Source organism: Xiphias gladius, chromosome 4 (assembly GCF_016859285.1).
Source record: "Xiphias gladius isolate SHS-SW01 ecotype Sanya breed wild chromosome 4, ASM1685928v1, whole genome shotgun sequence".
Taxonomy (NCBI): Eukaryota; Metazoa; Chordata; class Actinopteri; order Istiophoriformes; family Xiphiidae; genus Xiphias; species Xiphias gladius.
This window is the reverse complement of record NC_053403.1, coordinates 11,018,875-11,038,687: the sequence shown is the minus strand read 5'-3', so window position 1 is coordinate 11,038,687 and position 19,813 is coordinate 11,018,875. Positions and strand designations below refer to the sequence as shown.

The following is a 19,813-nucleotide window of genomic DNA, read 5'->3' as shown; positions in this document are numbered from 1 at the left end:
ATGGGCCACAGCTCTTCACCACCCTTCGTAGGCACCTTTACATTGCAGCATGTTAGAGACACAGCTCAGCCTGCAACACATGCCGTGCTCCAATGAGGCTTTGGATACCTGCAAGAGTTAGGGATGTCCCTCAAAACCGCTTTGTTTGATCAATAATATTTTTAACCTTACAAACTGTCATTACAAAGTAATTATAATGCTGATAGTCATGTATATATAATAATAGAAAATATGGCTTTTTTAACATTGCATGCCAATGAGCATAGCCACTCAAACATAGAAGACTGAGTGGCACTAATCACCATAAAATGAAATTAAAAAGTCCTAATTTTATGTTGCCATATCCTAATGGGTGAGAGAGGAAACTAGGCCATGTTAAGCAATCAAGTACTTACTTAAACACAGAGATGACCAAAAGAGCAACAAACCATAAAAGAAGTATGAATGAAACTTCACTGTTATTCCAGGTGTAGTTTTTACTGACCTTGAGCAAGCCGTGCAGCTCCCTCCTCTGCCGGTCCAGGCGGTGGTGGGCATGCCTCCACCTTTCCTGAATCTCCATCAGCTCTGTCTGCAGGGTGGACTCGGCCCTGGCGTCGGCTGATAGCAGCAGGCTCCTGCCAGCCTCCACAGTGAGGATGTAGCCTCCCTGCTGCCTCTGGAGCACTCGCTCCCTCAGCTGGACGAGCACAGACAGAGAAAAATGGCAGGGGTGGTACAGGTTAACTAAGGGAGTCTAAAGTTGGAGAAGGGGTGAGGGTTTATTAGCAGAGGGGTTAAGATTTGTTAGGGCTAATTTTGTGTTTAATTAAACAGAATATACAAAATGTATAGCATTATGAGAAAATAATTAGTTCAGGGTGAAGTGGATGAGTTAAAAGCTCTTCCATAGCACTGTAACCTACCTGGATCTGATCTAACAGGTTTCTGGCCTGCTGCAGGGCCACTGGTTCTCCCGGCTGAAGAACGTCTGGATCATGGGTCACTTCCTGGAGCCACCGTAGCAGCTTCTCTGCCATCTCCCGGTAGTTCTGCCACTGGCGGACCAGACTGTCAATAATGCCTCTTCGTTGCTGAGCCCGCCGCACTACACACTGCCACTGATTGCTCAGCAAGGCCAGCTTCACACTGAAGTCGTCTCTGTTGGTGGGAGAAGAGTCAGAATAGCATGTATGCTGCTCACAACTGGATACATATTTTCATGAGACAGGTAACTGTTAAATAAGACTTTGTGTTTCTTATGTGGTTATTGGTTTACCTGTCATCCACTTGTCCCTGGTCCAACATATGATGGCCATCACTGATGATGGAGTAGAGAATCTGTTGCCTGCTAAACATTTCTGCCTGGAACAACTGCAAGTACACATGTATCTATTAAGAACAACACTGTACATAGAGGGACAGCAATTATTCCACGTGTACTTGTAGCGCTTCTCTGACCTCGTGGTCTCTCTGCTGCTCCAGCAGACTCTGGTAGTTGCCTGAGATCTCAGCAGTCAGCTTCTGCTCAGTCTGAGACAGGAAGTCCATCCAGGCCTCGCACTTCTGGAGGAAGCTCTGCTGCTGGAGCAACACCGCCTGCAGTTTACTGGAGAGGGACAGAGGAAAGTCACTCAGAACGTTAACATTAGGATTAAGATTAAGACACAACATTAAGATTAGCACCACTTTATAATAAGAACTTTACATGCTGCCACTACTAACTTTACATATAGTATATATGTATTTTTTCATATTACAGATCAGTTATAAAACCTTATAATCCATAAATATAAAGAACTTGTGAGTTGCTGGACTGTAAGCTAATATTTAAGTGAAGGACACAAACATAGATATATCCCCTCCAATGCGTAACTCACCTTACCTTTCTAGTAACCTCTTTATTAATCAATGAGGACCCCAGGAACTTTTCTGACCTTATACTTTCTTGCTAAATATTTATGACGTTATTAGTGACAAATTATAAACGTTTTCTTAAAGTATGTCTCATTTTAAGGTCATAAAACAATATAGTTATACCTTATATTGATTTTGATGAGTGACTTGCAACATGGTGGTCACTGACTGCTCTAAGTTTAGAATGCTGCTACAAACAAGTGAAATATGAAGAGTTTATGTACCTGAACCTCTCAGTGAGGTGAGCGCAGTGAGCGGCCCAGGCTCTGTTGAGACTCTGCAGCTGTTTGACATCTCGGTCACTGACTGGTAGTCTGTACACCAGCTCGTTAACCCGTTCTAGGTCTGGAGATAGACTGCTCAACTTCAACAAGTGAACCTGGAGACACATTGTCACATTTTCAGAAGGACTGTGTAAAGGTCAAACATGTTTTTTGTCAGTAAAAATTAAAGGCCAGAGAGAGAAGAAAATCAATCAATAGATTTTCATTTATAGCAAAGATTTTTTTCTGAATAAGACAGGGTATTATGATCAAATTACACAGATGTCCAGTCTTTTTGGTGAAAAAAGCACCTGATGCTCAAACACGGAGAATACAATAATAGCCAAGACAGCAGCGTTTTTTGTACCTTCAATTTTTCCATACGCGTCTGGACCACATTGAGCTCCGATGAGCCAACTGAGTCAGACTCCTTTAGCACCTCCTCAGCCTCCTCAGCCTTACATATTAATGCATTCAACTGGTCTCTGAAACCATCACAGGCCTGGGATCCAGACTAGAAACGGTCAGACAGACAGAGTAAGAAAGAAAAGAAAGAGAGAGAATATTGAAGTGACGTCCTGCCAATCATATCTCCTTCATACACAGGGGTTGTACGGGGTTGTGTGTTTGAGAGAGGTCATGTTTGTCATTCTGCACATGCCCACCCATCCCTACAATCCTACCTGCAGTACTTCCTGCTGCCTGTGAAGGGCGTGCTCCAGTGTTGCTAGACGGTGTGTGAGTGACAGGTGGTCTGACTGGAGGGCTGCAGAGGAAGAGGCATCGACTTGGCTCTTCAGCTGTTCCCCTAAATCCTGCAGCTGCTGCAGGGACTCCTGCACTGAGGCCTGGTTACCAAGGCACGCCTGCAACAGAGAGACAGGTTATGAACATAGTCACTGAATGTCTGTGCAGACACAGAAGACATATATGAGTTTGTAAGAAGAAAACCTATCATATCCAAAGTGTTTGGATTCAGGAGAGACTGTCACATTTTCTACATTTTTTTTAATCCAGTGGGTTTTGAAAGGGTTGGATTTATCAAAGAATGATGCATTTTTTCCAAACCCAAAGAGGACAATTCAATCCTTTTGCTGAAGTCATGAAAATCACATTTTTGTAAATACATTCAGGATTAGTAAAACAAGGGTTGTGTGTTCTCTGGGTTTTGGTAAACCATAAAAAACACTGAATTCTCAACTACTTAGTGTCTAGCAACAGCTTGCATCAGTGATCCTCGGTCTGCTTACAGTATCAGGACTGCATGTCTCTACACATTGCCCAGCATGGCCCTACAAGCCCAGTGTGACAGTAGGGGACCCCTGTAGTGTAAATCAGGGGGCTGTCTCTTCTGTAGCAGTCTTACTCTCAAAAGGCTTTTGTTAGATTGTGCTTGGAGTCTACATTCAAGCACACAAAAGGACAGGGTGCAATTTGGTATTCTGCAGAGGGGGATAGAGGCTTTGTGAATCCTCATAGTGTGCTGACAAGCCGTTTCAGAGCTTATTCGCAAGGTCTTGCACACCAAAGTAGATTGGGGGGAGGCGGGGTTTTTAGCATTCTGTTACAATATGAAGAAAAATGCACATTTTAAAATACAAAACAAATGTGGACTTAGTGATGAACTAACAACAAACCTGGGAACTGAGGAGCAATAACTATAAAAGAATGAAAAAATGCTGACACAATCTAGAGGCCGATATTAAAATGTCCCATCTCTACTCACATTACAGTCCTTTATCCAGGCGATGCTCTCCTCTTCTGTGATCTCCCTGTCGGTGGCGCTCTTCAGCAGGCGATCAGCATGTTCTTCCTGTTTCTGAACTGCTGTCCCACACAGGCCGTACAATCCCCTGTAGCGTTGCCACAGCCCCAACAAGGCCTTACTACTCCTCAGCTGCTCTGAGATCTGCTCTAGTAGGCGGTTCCACCTGCAACAGAGAAAATGAAAGAAGTTACATTGGAGCTCAGGTCCGCATCTAGTTTATGTTAAGGATTACAGGTGCAATTTGAGTTAAAGCCCCCCAGAGACGGGCTTTCGTTATCCCTACCTGATGTTGACATCCTGGAGGGCTCTGTTGAGTGTTTCAGCCACAGACGGGTGGCACTCTGTCAGTAGCTGGTGTGTTACGGAACCAAATTTCCTAAGACTGCTCTCCTGTTTATCCATCTCCTCCTGCAGGTTCTTAAAAACACAGACACCCACTAAAAATCATCTTCAGTGTTTGTTAAATTTGCTCAACACATGCTGTTTAAGACTGACATTTTTCTTTAGAACACTGTGTGGATGTTCCTGTTCACAATGACAGTATTTAGTAAAATACCTTAAGGATGACTTTACTCACTATCAGCTGTTAAAAAGTTTTTTTTTCAGGGGTGTGCCACTTTCCAAAATAAAGAGTCTATCTCCAATCCTCACCTCCAGACTCTCCACCTGCTGCTGCACTGCCTCTGGAGACCCGTTTAGGAGACGCAGCCTGGACACAGAGTACCTCCCCTCCATCAGGTAACCGTTAATCTCCTCTGAAGCTCGCCGATACAGTGTCCACTGCTCCAACACTGACCGCAGGCTGCCCTTCATCTGACTTATCTGATAGAAAGGATGGGAGTCAAAATCTGTAATAGTCTTAAGGCACAGTGCAAAGCAAAATTTAGGAAACAACCATGAGGGTAAAGGATCCAAGAAGCTCACCATGTGGTCCAAATGAGCCCAGGACTGGTTCAGCACTTTCAGATTCTCCTTGACAACAGAGCAAGTTGCTCCTTTCTTATCCTGAATGAGAGCGTTTCCTCGTTCCTCTGCTTTCTCTAGATCCTTCTCTTTTTCCTTCACTAATTCTTCCAACTCCTGTGAGAATGACGTAATTACATTTATTAAAAATAAGAATTCTGAAAAAAAAAAAAAAAATGTGTCGCATTCATAGCATTGCTGTGTCCCTACCTGACAATCTTTAAGTGCATTCTGCACTGATGCTACATCCTCTATCCTGTGTCTCTTCTTCAGCTTCTCCTCCTGTAGTGTGAGCCAGGTTTTCAGGGCCTGGACTCCATTTTCATGTTCTACCCAACCTTCCAAAAGTCCTTCCAATAGCTGAATCTAAAATATGGACAATTCAGAACAATTTAACAACTCAGAAAAGGCAAACTACGAATATGAAAAGAAAACAGTCGAAAATTTCAGGTCTAATTCTTGATTGCTCTGTAACTGAAACCATACCTTTTCAGCAATGAGTCCCTGCAGTATCTGCCATCTTCTGTTCATAGCTCCCAGCTTCTCAGCAAAGTCTGTTTTGTCACTGCGCTTTCCCTCCACATCCTGACTGCTGATCTGCAGCACGGACTGGTTAACAAAGTCCACAGTCAGCTGCTTACAGGTCAGATCAATGCGGCAACCCTGTGACATACAAATGAGACATTGTGATGAGGAGGCGAAAAGACGAGTTACATTTAGCTGAAGGCCATTAAACTTTTTGATGTACAGCATGTCAAGATCTTTTGCAGCTTGACCAGAGGGGTATAACTACTGGAGACTGTGGTGTTAACAGAGGACGCAGTTTTGTACCTTATACTTCTGCAAGAAGTTCTGGACCACTTCGGAGCCTACAGCCCCCATGATCTTCTCCTGGTCTTCATCTATGATGTTCTCCATGAGAGAGATCCAGCTCATCAGCTCTGTGATGGCGTGCCGTGATGCCAGCTTCTCCATCTGTAACTGAGGGTACAAACAGCCAAAATACAGCATCATCATCTGTGTCATGTCAATTCTGATACCAATTAGCCAAAACATTCGGTAAAGATTATAATAAAAATTAAGATTTTTTACAAAAATCTCTCAGCAGAAAAATCTTGCTACAACAAAAGGAGCTGACAAACGACAATCATTCAAGTGTGCTGACCTGGTGTAACTTCTCTTGCACTACAGGAATACGCGTCAGCAGCTCAGCCCACTGAGTGTCGATTTGGCCCAGCGCCGTCCTCAGACCAGCTGTATCTACTCTTTTCAATCGCAGAAGCTGGTTGCCCGTGCTTAGCACTGAAGAACGCAAAGACGACTTCGCATCCACCTCCTTGGAAAACTCCTATCAGAAACAGAAGTTAAGAGAAGTTTAACCAGACCTTCATTAAAATGATTTGAATACTGGGTACAGATATTATAATTATGTCTGTAGTACATGTTTGCTGCTGATGTGATAACCTAACTGACCAGGAAGGCATAGAGGTGGTCTCTGACAGTCTCCAGCTCCTGAGGCACTGTCACTGACTGGGTTGTCCAGAACTCAAGCCGGTCCAGAGCTGACTGCAACCAGTGGCTCAATTCTGCTGACTCACTCTGGTACCTGCAATTTTTTTACACAAGAAAATGTTATATTTTAATCTAGTTCTGACAGAGTCTGAAAGATTTAGGTGGTAATTTATAAAGTATTCAGCCTCCAGGTATCATAAACAGGTTTGCAGATCAAAACAATTTGGCTGACTCAATAAGGGTCCTTATTCGATTTAATGACAAATCAAATCAAAGTTAGGACTACTGACCTGCTCCAGTGTTTGAGCGTCGAGTCGAGGCGGTGCAGCTCCTTGTTGACCTTGGTGGTGGAGGAGAGCCAGTGTTCTCCCAGTTGGGTCAGCTGATTCTCTAAGTCTGAACAGCCGACAGACAGAAGAAGCCTCTTGCCCTCCTCCAGAACCTGGTACAGCTGGGGCTGATGCTCTGTCAGGCTGGCCTTCAAACGCTAGAGGACAAAGGGAAAGACGGATGGATAAGTGCTCAATTAGAAATTCAGTATTCTAACAAGCATGCTTGGCTGCAACTTTTAGGGTAAGTCAGATGACATCTTGATACTGCATGGATAGATTTATTTGTGCATCTATCTGTGACCAGACAGTATAACGTTGCTCACCTGGTAGAGACTGATCCTTTCGGTGAGTCTCTCCTCCGTCTCCTCTACTAGACCTACAGTGGGGATGCTACACTCCACAGCCTCCAGCTGTCTACACAGTGCCTGGTAGTCTTCCACAAGCCTGCTCCACGACTGTCGGAGAGAGACGGAAAAAGAGAGAGTGTCATTTATTTTATTCCCAGCAGGTGTTTAATCTAATTTCTGTTTATGGATTGTTATCTATGAAAGTATGTATGTATTTCAACTGCACTTTGGAATTGAACTGAACAAAATGGTACTGCTCCTTTTCCCGATCCTTTTATTAACTACTAATTCCCACCTCCAGTATGCCCTCCAGCTCCACTCCCCTCCTGTGGGCCTGTTTGAGCACACTGTGGGCTAAAGCCATGGTCTCCTCCAGGGCCTGGCTTTCCCTCTGTGCCACCAGACCAGACACTTTACTGTAAAATGTCTGTGTGAGGATCATGTGGCATTCAAGACCCTGAAAGAACTTCTGAAGCAGAACAAAACATATTTGAAACAGAATGTTAGAGTGGAAAGAAATCATTGACCTCTGAGTGAACAAAAACATTGCAGTAAAATTTATACATTGCAGTTTGATGATTAAAATTTATACTACTCCATTCCACCACCTTACTTTGTGTTTATCCAGCAACATCTGGACCTCTATGACAGAGGCCACTGTCATCTTCTGGTCGGCAGCCATCTTGTCCTGAGCGGTGTCCACCAGGTCTGTGAGGTCATGAAGTGCAGCTTCATACTGAGCCTTGAGAGACAAGCCGTGGTTCAGGCTGCTACGTCTGGAGCCCACCATCAGCACCAGCTCCTCATATGCATCCTGCATAAAACCAACAATATGTTAAGTATAACAGTTCAGGGAGGTTATGACCCTAGTGACACCGTGCACCCCACTAGTTATGACCACAGCTTAAGAGAAAAAGAAACAAGCTCCACGGTGAATTTGATATTACCTGTAGTTTGAGTAGTTCCTGATTAGAGAATTGTTCAGGTTTGAGTCCCTCTGCTCTGGTCTTCAGCTCAGTCACTCTCTGCTCAAACTCCCTCAGACTGTCCTCCACTTCTGATAATACCTACAAAAGAGCAACATATTCAATGAAAATCTCTTCTCCGGAGTCCTTTTAAGTTGTGTATTTGTTCTTGGACAGTATCATACCTCTATCTGTTTGGATGCGGGTCTGTCTGCAGTTCCAGCCATCTTTTGCAGCAATTGGTGTTTACTTTCACTGAGAGCTGTGAACAGCATCCTCATTTCATTCTGGCAAGGAAAACAAAAGCAATTTTAAAAGGTAAAAAATGCGGACTCCCATCAGTGATGCAGGCAGCCCTATCATTAACAAGATGCATCCCAACACTAATCAAAATCAGACCGGCAGTGCAACAGTCTAGCTTTGACACCTGGAAAGTTGAGTGTTCCTGCAGCCTGTCCCTCATGCTGTCGCAGTGCTGCTCCAGGGTGGAGTCCAGCAGGCCCATCCTCTCCTGCAGGCCCTCCAGGGTGTCCTCCATCAGAGCTTGCTCCTCTCCTCCACACAGACGGCCTGCTCCTCCACCCAGTATATCTCTGCACTGGTTCACCTCCCTGGTCATCTCCTTCAGCTGTTTATTCAGACCCTGAACAGAAGAGTTGAGGTCAGGGACAAAGCAAGTATATTCTGTCCAGAAGAGTTTTAATTGTGTTCCCTGCTTATGTCAGCCCATTGTGTCTAACATTCTCTGTTGGCAGTCTTACTACAATACAAGTTAGGTCATCCTACAAAACTACCAGTATTGGTAAAAGATAAAGGTTCTTAAATAGCATTCGCTTTCTGCTGTGATTTCTATGTTAGTTTTATATTTCTGTAAGAGCAAACAAAACTGATCGTTGTGTTTGTTTCCACTCACCTCTAGATTTGTGAGTTGTGTCTCTGTACCCTCGGACAGCAGCACAGGACCAGAGAGCAGCTGATTCTCAGCAGCATCCAGCCAGAGGGAGGCTGCTGAAACTGCAGCATACAAGTCCTGCTGGACCGTCACCCCAGCAAAAGACACTGCCAGTTTGCTGTCACCGCTCACTGCCTGTGAGAAGGAATAATATTTACTTAGTACATCGAAAGCTGTCAGTAAGACATTCTTGACAAAGACAAAGAAGTACCTAGGAAACTATAAACAAAGAGAGATTAAAATTTGTTAGAAAATTAATGCTTTACCTCTTGGGCGATTCTTTCCAGAGTCTGGCTGCAGGTCTCAAACAAAGCTCTGGGAGAGTGAGAGTCCTGGCTGCCAGACTCACCTCTAAACACCACAACGGGACTAGTCAGACAGGACCGGTGGAGGACCTGCACACAACAGTGACAAATGACACATCTGAGCGTCAGTCAGGCAGCAAATATGACAATAAAAGTGTAAGATTACATGGCAGAATGAAAAAGTACCAACAGAGTGTTCAAAATGTAGGTCAAATTAAACACAAACGACACAACACAAAAAAAGGTCACACTTCAAAAAACATTTTAAAAAAATGTCACAGAAAATTCATAAATCCATTGTATGCACTGCATCTGTACCGGGCTGAGTTGATCCTGTTCCAGGGAGTTAAGGGATAGCTGCAGCTTTGTGCTCTGATCTTTATTCAGGTTTTCCCAGCGCTGTCTTAGCTGGTCCAAAGGAGACAGCGTCTCAGTCTCCAGCAACACTCCCCCCGGGATGGAAACCTCACTGTGGGAGAGAGAGGGGTGTGTTGTCATAATTGACTAATATCTGGTCCCTGCAGTGTTGTTTTGCCAGCAAGCTCCAATGTAATTAAAGGTTTACCCATCTCTTTGTAATGTTTGCTCATTCTGTGGAAGGGATAACAAAGTAATTGTGACAAGACTAAAGAGAGGACAAAAATTACCTGTCCCCATTGGGTGTGGTCTGTTGGCTGAGTAGCTCTTCCCCAACACTTGCCACAGACTGGAGCAGCCTTCTCTGTTCAGCTACTTGCTCCTGCAGCGCCTAGAAAATATAAGACATGTATTAGATTTATCTATAAAAAATAGCAACATTTCAGTCTGCAATTGATTGAATTATTTTAAAAGAGCGTACTTGTTTTACATGGCAGTACTACTAGTTAAACCGATTTAGTCGGAAAATTACAGGCATACAGTACTCCGGGCATTACAAGAAGCATATTAATGTTCAGCTTCCTCGTACCCTCTGGCGAAGCACGTTGTCGTGGTGTTGCTGTGTGCGTGTTGAACGGGCCTGAGACAGCCAATCCTGGACATTAGGACTCTGGGACAGAGATGAGTCTGGCTCACTGTCCTCCTGCTCCTGCAGTGAACCCTGAAAGAAAGAGAGAGGGACTTCAACACTTGCTCAAAAGCCTTAAAAAGCCTTTTTCTGTTTGGGGAAGGGGTGATAAAGTTTGCCAGTTTATGAAGAACAGAGAAAGGAACACAGCAGCAGTTCCCTTTTGACTTTGGTACATCCTATATATAAACTATATCTACTTTACGATGTCCACTGAAGTCCAGCTGAGATGACAACTATGGCAGAAGAAATTATTAGATTAAATTAAATCCTATTTAAATAAAATAACATTTAGCATTTTGAGATTCCTGCCAGCATTTCTAATTGGATCAGACAGCTACTGTAGTTCCTTTACATTTTAGAGTGATTTAGTGGCTTAGGAATGTCACTATTAAAAGAGTGTGTTGACAGAGCCAGCAACTCAATACAATGGATTTCCTTTTAGGGAAATTAATTTTGTTTGTCTCAAACCACAAAGCAAAAAAGTCAAAATGTTGTGCCATCAGAAACACACCTGATGCAGTGCCTTTAGTGTTAGCATGTGATGAGGTAGCACCCTTTTGTCTGGTTACTAAGGGCCCATTGTGAGATCCACAGGCCCTTGTTGTTCCATAGTGGAAAACAGTGGACTTTTATGAAGGAGCATGCCATGACCTTTAGTGTTTGCACAATACTGCCATTGATGCTGTACCCAATGCAACATAATGCAGCACAGCACAACGAAAATGACACAGAAGCTGGGAGGAAGGAAAAGCTGGGAAATTGAAAAACATGTGGGAATGCGCAGGGGAAGGGGAACTGAAGGCACGGAACAGGAGAGAACAAGCACTTAGATGGAGGGGAAACAAAACACACATGACCTCAGATCTCACCTGTATGTCAACCTGTTTGTCCTGCAGCATCTGCTGCAGCTCCAGAAGGCTGTCTTTGAGGGAGCGCAGTTTGAGGGTGAGTTGCTCCGCCTCTCCCTTGGTTTCGGCCCGGCCTTCCAAGAGCAAACTCTCACTGTGGACCGACAGCTCTGACAGATACGACACCTTCTGCTCGATCTCAAACAGCATGTTCTGGAAAGGCAAGAGCGATGCAAAGTCAGAAATTTTGTGTTTTTTTCAACTTAACAGTAAAACTTTTTCAAATCATTTTAAGGTTCATTTATGGTTGATGATAAACAAATCTAAAATCTTTTTTTTATTGGTATAGTTACTTGAAATATACCGACATCATTAAACAGCAGTAATTAATAAGTTACTGCCAAGTTCTATGCTTTTATCTTACGACCCCTAACATTTATACTGTGACCCCCTGTGGTGATCCGGACATGACTGACAGGTAGAGCTCAAGTGGTTTAGAGGGTTCTTCATAGTGTGCACTGTATACATGCAGCATCCTTTCAGTAGTGTACATCCTCTCCTTGACTCACTCTTCTTTAGACCCCCTTATTAGTTCATCAGTTCTCATATTCTTTTTTCAAGTTTACTATATGTTTCCCTTCAAATTCTTTTCCACAGATGCCACTCACTCTCGTCCTACATTTCGTTAGAAGAGAAACAAGAGTAAAAGGGACCCTCCCTTTCCTTGTCCAGACTGTGTGAGAAAAGTGGTAGAATTGTATAGAAGTGGAAAAGAGGGTTGTTAAGGTTGTGTCCCCTTTATTCACACAGGGCTACAAGAGCCCTTGGCAATTCTCCACTGAGAATTTTCCACAACAATGCAGAGAGCTTCTTATAACTCTTTTCCTTCTACTGAGTCATTTGGTGGGAGGATGGAGAAACTGTTGTCTCTACACCTTCTTACCACAAAAAGCCTCCATAAGGAATTCTAAATGAAATTCAAAAATGTCTCTTCTTCTCTTTTGATCCAGGAACAAATAGTTTTTAAAAAGTTTTTCAAGTCTTGCTTTGACAATTTCAAGATAGGTGGTGTTTGCTATATATGGTATTACAATGTGTGCCCAAATGTTTAGACTCAGCAAAGTATTTGATTAAGCACTAATGCATGAGACACTATGCTTAAGTGGTTTCTGAGCTGTTTACAGTGTAGCCATTTTCTTGTAGTGTATAAGTGTTCAAATGAACAGATTGTGGTTGTTTAGTGAAGAGTTAACAACATCTTACAAACTTAAATCAGCCAAACAAAAGTGAAGGGCAAAAATAATCCTACTATCCAAACTACTACTAGTATCCTAACTATCCCAATGCAGAAACCACATTCATCTGATACAACATTTAAATGACAAATTATTTTTAGTCATTATATAATCAAAGCGTTTTATATTTCATACTGTTTTCTTTCCTGGAATTTACTGCTCTCTCCCTGCCTGAATTGCGCCACATCAGTTTCTTCCCTTTCTCTCACCACTGTTCCTCGCCTCACCTCTCTAACTTCACATTGTTTCTGACAACTTATCCTTTCCTGTGGATCTATACTGTAATAATCTACGCTTGCAGACAGTTGGAGATGAGGATCCACATGGGCTGGACCTTTAGACCTGAGCTCAACAGGAGCCATATGTGAGCTATAATCAGCTTACTGTCTCCCGGCTGCTAAAATAACACACACTTTAAACACTGATTTCCTCTGACTGAGCCACAGAAATAGCATTTTACTGCTGAGAGGCCAATTACAATGTTTCAAACACTGTAATGTTTTGGTCCTCAAGAGTTCAAGTCAAATATTTCCACAAAAACACTTGTTTTTAGCCAGTTTAATCTAAAAGTAATACTTCAGTGCAAAATCAATCAAAGTACACCTTTGTCAGTGACAGAATTGAATTGAACCGCCAGGAAAGGCAAATGAATCACTCCAAAGAAAAGCAGTGGTACTGTTTTAGAAAGCCATCAACACTTCTCCAATTTGGTTGCACAAGTTAAACACTGTCACTAAAAATTTAACCTAACCTATTCAAACAAGTTTTTTCTCAGACATTGGTTTGTGATCAAAATCACCGAAAAAGGAATATTATTTACTGCTTCAAAGACCTGAATAAAACCTTCACAAGGACACACGATTGTGGATCAGTGACCACTGGTACCATTTAGCCATGGATCCTAATTACCCCACAGATAAAGGTGACGTTACCATAGAAACATGATGAGTGGAAGAATGTTTGAGGACCTAGTGAGGAGGTTGATCACAGAGGGGTACAGGGTCAGACCCTAATCCTAATCCCAGTGCCTTTATCCTAAAAAAGTGTCAATTTATTGGACATTAGTGGGCTCCTATTCTGTTTTTTTTTTAAAGAGTCCCATATAAAGTGATATTTCTGTAATTTTTTTCTGGTTTTGATGATGAATCAAACAGTTTACACGTGCTTAAAATAGTAACAGTAATATAATACCGAGGGCATGAATCCAAGGATAGGCTCTATTTCTGGAGCAAAGAAGCAGCCTTTGGTAGCTCCCTCTTGATAAAACATTAGCATAAGGACTTTTATACTGAGCCTGGGGCAGTAGTAAGAATGAAAAAGTTTTCATTGAATGTGTCAGTAGAGGAAAACTTTAAAAGAATCTGCACATATCAGGAGAGCAACAAGCTACCATCCATCATTTGCAAAAATGTCATCCTTGGGAATGTAAGTTAACCAAGCTCAAAATCTTTCAGTTTTCAGTCCAACCTTTGAGGAGATCTCACCTGACAGTCAATGAGCTGCTCCTCCATATCCATGTCATCGTTTTGGGGCTGAAGTGCGGAGCTGAGAGTGGCACGAGTGCTGAGCAGCCAGTGGTCGAGCTCCTCAGCCTCGCTGTGGTAACGCTGCAGTGCCTGTTCCTGCCGCTGCTCCTCTAGCTGTTCACTCAGTTTCTCCTGCAGTGGTCAGTGTGAAATGTTGGATATCACTGGTATTCATCGTTATACAGAAGCACGAGGTAAATAAGGAGAATTTTTATGAAATAAAAGTGTGTGAATAAGATCTCTTCTAGTCTCCTAGCACCTACTTCAAGAAGCTGTCGTTTTCCTGAAGCCTTCATTCGAATGGTGGCCATCCTCTCTCCCAGTACAGTAAGAGTAGACTGTAGCGCCAGTTGGTCACCTGCTTCCCCATCGCTGTCACTGTCTGCCAGCTCCTCAGAGAAACAAGTCTGTAACTCACCAATCTCATCCTGCAGCATCAGGATCTCATCCATCAGAGCCTAGACAGACAGAAATCAGAAAAGTGTGAGAGGTGAAATGAAGAGAATGGACAGAAAAAAAGAGACTGGAAGAAAATGCAAATAGTTGAAGGAGAGGAAGAAGAGACTGAAATGAAGATGGTGAGAGAGCAGCAATAGAGGGTTTGTCCAAACTGCCTGACAGTAGTGTGACAAAAAGGAACTGTACGGGCCATCGCTGTGAAGTTGGCATAGCAACGGAGAACAGTGCCATGCAGTCTGTGCAACCAGTGCACAGGCTGGTGCAATATTAAAACCCTCAGTCATTCACTGGGTCCCCTGAGCAGACTCGTTTTTTTGTCATTTTTGTCAGTTCCCCAAAAGATATCCCCTCTCTGCCTTAAAATTTACACTTCACATGCACTACTTCTCTACTGCACTCCACTCATCTTCTCTCTTTCTCTAAACCACACACATGAACACCCCCCCCCTCACCTGGTGTGCAGCCATCTGGCTCTCGGGGCTCTTGTTGGGCTCCAGGCCCTCATTGAGTGCCCCCTCGATGGACTCCATCTTGGTGGAAATGGACTGTAGGGACTCCTGATAGTGCTGCTGCCGCTCGAGAGCCTCATACAAACTCTTCTGCTTCTCACTTATCTGTGGCAGGAGAGGAGGGGTGGAAAGAAAGACAGAAAGAAAGAGATGAATGATGGGAAAAATTAGATGGCAGCTGGGCAGGAGCTCGGACAAAGGGCTGCTGCAGAACTGCTTGTGTTTGTGTCAATTCCAGTTTTGGCACTAATGTCGTGCTGCTACAAATAAACTCCCTGATTCTGGTACAGTCCACAATAGAGCCTCAAAACGGAAGATTTCCTTGCTATGAAAAAAATTAGGGCATGTACTTTAAATTAAAAATGTATCAGCGTAGCAGCTTTTATTGAACTGGCCCATTTCTACCATTTGGTTGGTTGAAGGAAATTTTTAGAAATGGCATACCGAATATACTGTATGGAATAAGGGGAATATAGCGAAATACTTTCTATTTGATTTCAATTATTTCATTTCAGCTGATGATGTGACGTACCACATTCTTGAGTGTTTCCCAGGATCTCTGCAGGTCATCAAGGTTAGCAGCACTTGTCTCCATGGATGGGTCATACAGCTCCTGGAGGGGCGCTCGGCTTAAGGCGCCTCGACCCTGTGACACAACGACACAGTCATTGTGGGTTTCATTATTGTGCAAATGTATGTACAGTATACACTTGCCACAGTATTTTTCATGTTGACTGAGGAGGTGTGGTGATTTTGATACGTCCTTATGTCCTCAAAAACACAGTCAACGATGCAATTCAATTGGAACGTTTTAAGGAAGTAAGCCCATATCTGCTGTAGATATAATACTGTACTCTATATACATGGAGTACACAGTAATACATTATCCACTTTCAAATACAAACTAACGTAAGCATTTGAAAAAAATGACCTCAATCTGTCCTAATTTTCTAAACGGAATTGACAGAGCCACATATCACTGAGTTAATGGTTATGCTAGCCTTCGGTTATGGTCTTTCCGGATACCCACAAGCTCAAATACATCAACAGGACTAGTATGGACCAAAATATTAAAGTAGTAAGCACTACCTATGACTTGCGAGTTATATCTGTTTTGTTCTTTGTGGATGTGTTCACAGCAGTATCTGGTTATGGTCCCATGAGATTACTTTAAACTCTCTCCCATGACATTTTCCTTCTATCACTTTCCAACTGCCCCACACTCCGCCTTATTGATTTTTGTCTTCCTTCAACAGTTAGGCTCACTGATGCATTGCAAAATAGAAGGACCGTATTTACAAGTCACAATAATAGCTACACAGCAACCATGACCTTTGCTGTTTCTCCCAGAACAAAGTGCTGCCGTTTCACTGCTGCATCATTCTAAGTAACAGGTTACACACAAAAAAAGCTACTTTATATTAACTTAGCTATGTTTACAAAATGATACAGTCTCATTCTCATCTCAGCGAAAAAGCAAGTGGCCAACACACTGTCTTCAGCAAAGTCAGTCTGCAAACATAATGCTGATAAAGAGAGAAAGCAGGGGCAGCACAGCAACTCAAACATCCATTGTGTTGGTAGTGGTGATGATGGCGAGGTCATGGTTTGGTGTTGGGAATCAGATGGCGATGGGATGGGATTGGGTGGCAGAGTTTGCATGTCCATCTTTACAAGTTATTTAGTCACATATTCAGTCTTAAAACTTTATATTTATTAAAACACACAAAAAAATGTGACACCTCCAGATGCAGACTCGCTTGTTTCTTTCATCTTCAATATCTTGAAATTAAATGCATATAAAAACTGCACTAATAATGAAATGGCTCCACTTGTATCCAGCAATGTCACTGGGTACAAACACATCTTTTGAGACATGTTCATTAACTACGGAAAACATCAAAATGATCTCATCCCATTGGCAGCATTTAAGACTAAATATCTGGTTGAGTTACTTATAAAGACAGACATTTTATGCCACATAAATTGGGTGGAATTTTTTGGTTGGTGGTTGCAATACCTGGTTAAGAGGAGCATCAGCATTAGCCCCTGGGGAGGGGGAGCGGCAGGCAGGGGGAGAGGAGACCTCACTGTTGGTGCCCTCCTCCCCTGACTCCTCCGTCACAGGGGAGAGGAGTGTGTGGCAGCGGCCGGCTGTCATCTGACCACACATACACGTGGCACATCAAACACACACATCAAAAAAGCAGGCGGAGGGAAAGGAAGAGGGCGACCGAACAGAAAACAGGCAGAAAAAAGGAGAGAGGAAACAGAGAGAGAAAAATGAAGAGACAAAGGAAGAGAGAGCATAAAATTAATGGGGGAGTGCAGGTTAGCCAGATTACAGTGAGCACACTGCTGATTAACTACACAGTCAGTAATCCAATGACATGGAGAGGAGACCTATTAGATCACAATACTGCTATTGACATATAACACTGCGACCATAGCACACACGCTGCCATAGCACAGCATTAAGGAGACATAATTCAGTGTAGCATTGCTCTGTGCTAACGGACAAACATTGGATTCCAGAGGCAATGAATGAGCCACAAGGATTTTTTACAGGATAAATCAGGGGAACGGAAAAATCACACATACAGTAAGTACACACACAGTAATTGCTCACACCGCACGCATACTCATGCATACTGTAGAGTTGCAGTTTCAGAACCACAGTAATTTCCTTTCCATCACAGAAACAGTATCCATATCACAGACAAGTCTGAATCTTCTCTTAGATATTTATGCTATGTTTTCCTGAAATACTCCTCTTTATCTACTCCTCTGATGCATAAGCACAATTAAAAATACGCACTACAAGTAAGTTCAAAGTGAAATTAAAAAAAACAGTATATTAACAGTAAGGGGAAGAAGTGTAAATGAAATCCCCAGGAGTACCACAACCAAACTTACACATAGCATAACTAAAGCATGGCATAGCTAACAGAGATTGGGACTAGTGAATACATCAGAAGCAGCAGCAGCAGCTGTCACAGACATAGCACAGTTGTCTGTCTGCCTGCATGATTCAGTAGAGAGGTACAGATGAAATGTGAGCGCAGCCCTGCTGGGCTGCTTTCTGGCAGTTAATTCAGAACTTGGCCGACTGACTCAGGACCTTGTTATATTCTGAGGACTTTTTCCTGGGCTTTATGATGCAACGCAATGCAACGAAGAGCATAAACACACGGGCCTGTGTGGGGAAACTGAATGACTTTATCAGCAGTTCCAGCATCCTATTTATGCCATACACAAAATCTTATCGTGCTCTGCTCACGCACAAACACACAAACACACACACACATGCAGTAATATCCTGTTTCCTGGCCTGCTGAGACTGAACACACCGCAAACTGCACTAACAAGGCAAGGAAGCGAAGAAATCTGAATCAGAAAGAGAGCCACAGAAAGACAGGGGAAGAAAATCTAGTGAGGTGGTTACTAATGTGCGAATACTGAAGAAAAAGGAATGATCCAGCTGAGGATGACATAGTGTAGTAGCCAGCAGACAGATTTGGGCTGATATGAAGCAAAATGAAATGACACAGCAGAGTATCAGTGCTGTAATACACAACAGGATACTGCCAGAATAGTAACATTTGAGGTGAAAGGAAGATAGGTAAAAAAACTTGTTATTTCTGTGCAGAACAAAAATCAGAAACATAATGAAAGAGAAGGAGACAAACGGGATACTATCCGAGAGAAACAAACTATACTGAACCTGGAATTCTTTCATATTTGCCTATCGCGAACTACTGAATAGATGCACAAGAACCTGCATCCCAATTTAGGCAAATGCAATCCCAGGGGCCCACATATAGGAGATTTTTTATATTGTTGTTAACTTGCAATGGAATTGTACTGATATAACTTTGTGGGAGCAGAGTTAAACCTGCAATCATAACTTTCATCCTCAGACACCCTCTAATTTGGGTTAACTTTAACCTAATTACATTATTGTGAACTGTGAAATGTATACGCCCTCTAGAAACTCCAAAAGGACCCATGGGGATCCCTGTATTCCACTTTGAGAACCAGTGGTTTGGAAAAGAAAGGGAGACAAAGGCTACACATGCAAACGCACACAAATATCAGCCAGACAGTCATACAGCTATGTAGTATGTGCATGTGTGAGTGTCTGTGTGATTGTGTATGTGTCCAAAAAAGGCGATGCCACTCACCATGACGACAGAGGGGTGTGCTGGAAGCTGCTTGGTGGCAACATGGGTAGCGGTTGCCACAGCACTGGGCAACTCTTCATCGCTCAGCTCCTCCATGCCGTCCGATAGGCCCTCTACCTCGCTGACCGTCAGCAGCATGGTGGCATGTTTGGCCTTCACCGTCAGCATCTTACACTTGGAGTGGAGCGAGGCGATCTGCTCCTGGTAGCCACGGATCTTCTGGGCCAGCTCCTGTCAAAACATCACCCCCAAACAGAAAACACCACCGCCCCCAGGGTCAGGAGAGCGTAGCTCAGGCCACAATGGAAGATCAATAGTTCCTGGTTAAATAAGATGCTGAAAAAAGGGGATGGCTGAGTTGGTTCAGCGTTGAATGTGGTGCCGGTATGAGAGGAGTAAGCAGAGCAGACGCATACTGTTCTCCCCCTGGTTTTTCGCTTTTGGCATCACAGTGTGTAAGCGCAGAAAGAGAATAGGACTGCCTCACACTCTCCCTCTCTCTCTTTTCTCTGTCTCTCTCTCTTCCGTATCTCTGAGCGAATGAGAGCAGTACAGAGGCGGGTGACTCAGATCGGCGGTGAAGCCAACAGACAGGATGTTTCGCTGAGAGAGAGAGACCCTTGCAGAAATGGTTCAAAATC

General features: G+C 43.2%; 1 protein-coding gene across 4 annotated transcripts in view; it reads right to left on the bottom strand.

Annotated features, from left to right (window-relative positions):
* LOC120789302 (nesprin-1-like) overlaps window positions 1-19,813 on the bottom strand; it is a 78,077-nt gene that overhangs the window by 19,658 nt on the left and 38,606 nt on the right. For 3 of the 4 annotated variants that reach the window (XM_040125944.1, XM_040125945.1, XM_040125947.1), the window contains 35 exons: window positions 19,173-19,403; window positions 17,009-17,149; window positions 15,521-15,634; window positions 14,932-15,093; window positions 14,284-14,478; window positions 13,979-14,152; window positions 11,221-11,412; window positions 10,250-10,381; window positions 9,951-10,051; window positions 9,622-9,772; window positions 9,265-9,393; window positions 8,960-9,133; window positions 8,474-8,689; window positions 8,232-8,333; window positions 8,029-8,148; window positions 7,695-7,895; window positions 7,377-7,550; window positions 7,058-7,189; window positions 6,693-6,889; window positions 6,364-6,496; window positions 6,056-6,238; window positions 5,722-5,871; window positions 5,377-5,553; window positions 5,101-5,256; window positions 4,852-5,007; window positions 4,579-4,749; window positions 4,211-4,344; window positions 3,886-4,090; window positions 2,843-3,025; window positions 2,527-2,673; window positions 2,121-2,275; window positions 1,441-1,588; window positions 1,259-1,353; window positions 906-1,140; window positions 485-679 (listed from right to left, as the gene is read on the bottom strand). In XM_040125944.1, coding sequence (XP_039981878.1) covers window positions 485-679; window positions 906-1,140; window positions 1,259-1,353; window positions 1,441-1,588; window positions 2,121-2,275; window positions 2,527-2,673; window positions 2,843-3,025; window positions 3,886-4,090; window positions 4,211-4,344; window positions 4,579-4,749; window positions 4,852-5,007; window positions 5,101-5,256; window positions 5,377-5,553; window positions 5,722-5,871; window positions 6,056-6,238; window positions 6,364-6,496; window positions 6,693-6,889; window positions 7,058-7,189; window positions 7,377-7,550; window positions 7,695-7,895; window positions 8,029-8,148; window positions 8,232-8,333; window positions 8,474-8,689; window positions 8,960-9,133; window positions 9,265-9,393; window positions 9,622-9,772; window positions 9,951-10,051; window positions 10,250-10,381; window positions 11,221-11,412; window positions 13,979-14,152; window positions 14,284-14,478; window positions 14,932-15,093; window positions 15,521-15,634; window positions 17,009-17,149; window positions 19,173-19,403 — 5,661 coding nt within the window. The remainder of the gene's footprint in view (window positions 1-484; window positions 680-905; window positions 1,141-1,258; window positions 1,354-1,440; window positions 1,589-2,120; window positions 2,276-2,526; window positions 2,674-2,842; window positions 3,026-3,885; window positions 4,091-4,210; window positions 4,345-4,578; window positions 4,750-4,851; window positions 5,008-5,100; window positions 5,257-5,376; window positions 5,554-5,721; window positions 5,872-6,055; window positions 6,239-6,363; window positions 6,497-6,692; window positions 6,890-7,057; window positions 7,190-7,376; window positions 7,551-7,694; window positions 7,896-8,028; window positions 8,149-8,231; window positions 8,334-8,473; window positions 8,690-8,959; window positions 9,134-9,264; window positions 9,394-9,621; window positions 9,773-9,950; window positions 10,052-10,249; window positions 10,382-11,220; window positions 11,413-13,978; window positions 14,153-14,283; window positions 14,479-14,931; window positions 15,094-15,520; window positions 15,635-17,008; window positions 17,150-19,172; window positions 19,404-19,813) is intronic. The other variant, XM_040125946.1, reaches the window with a different exon arrangement.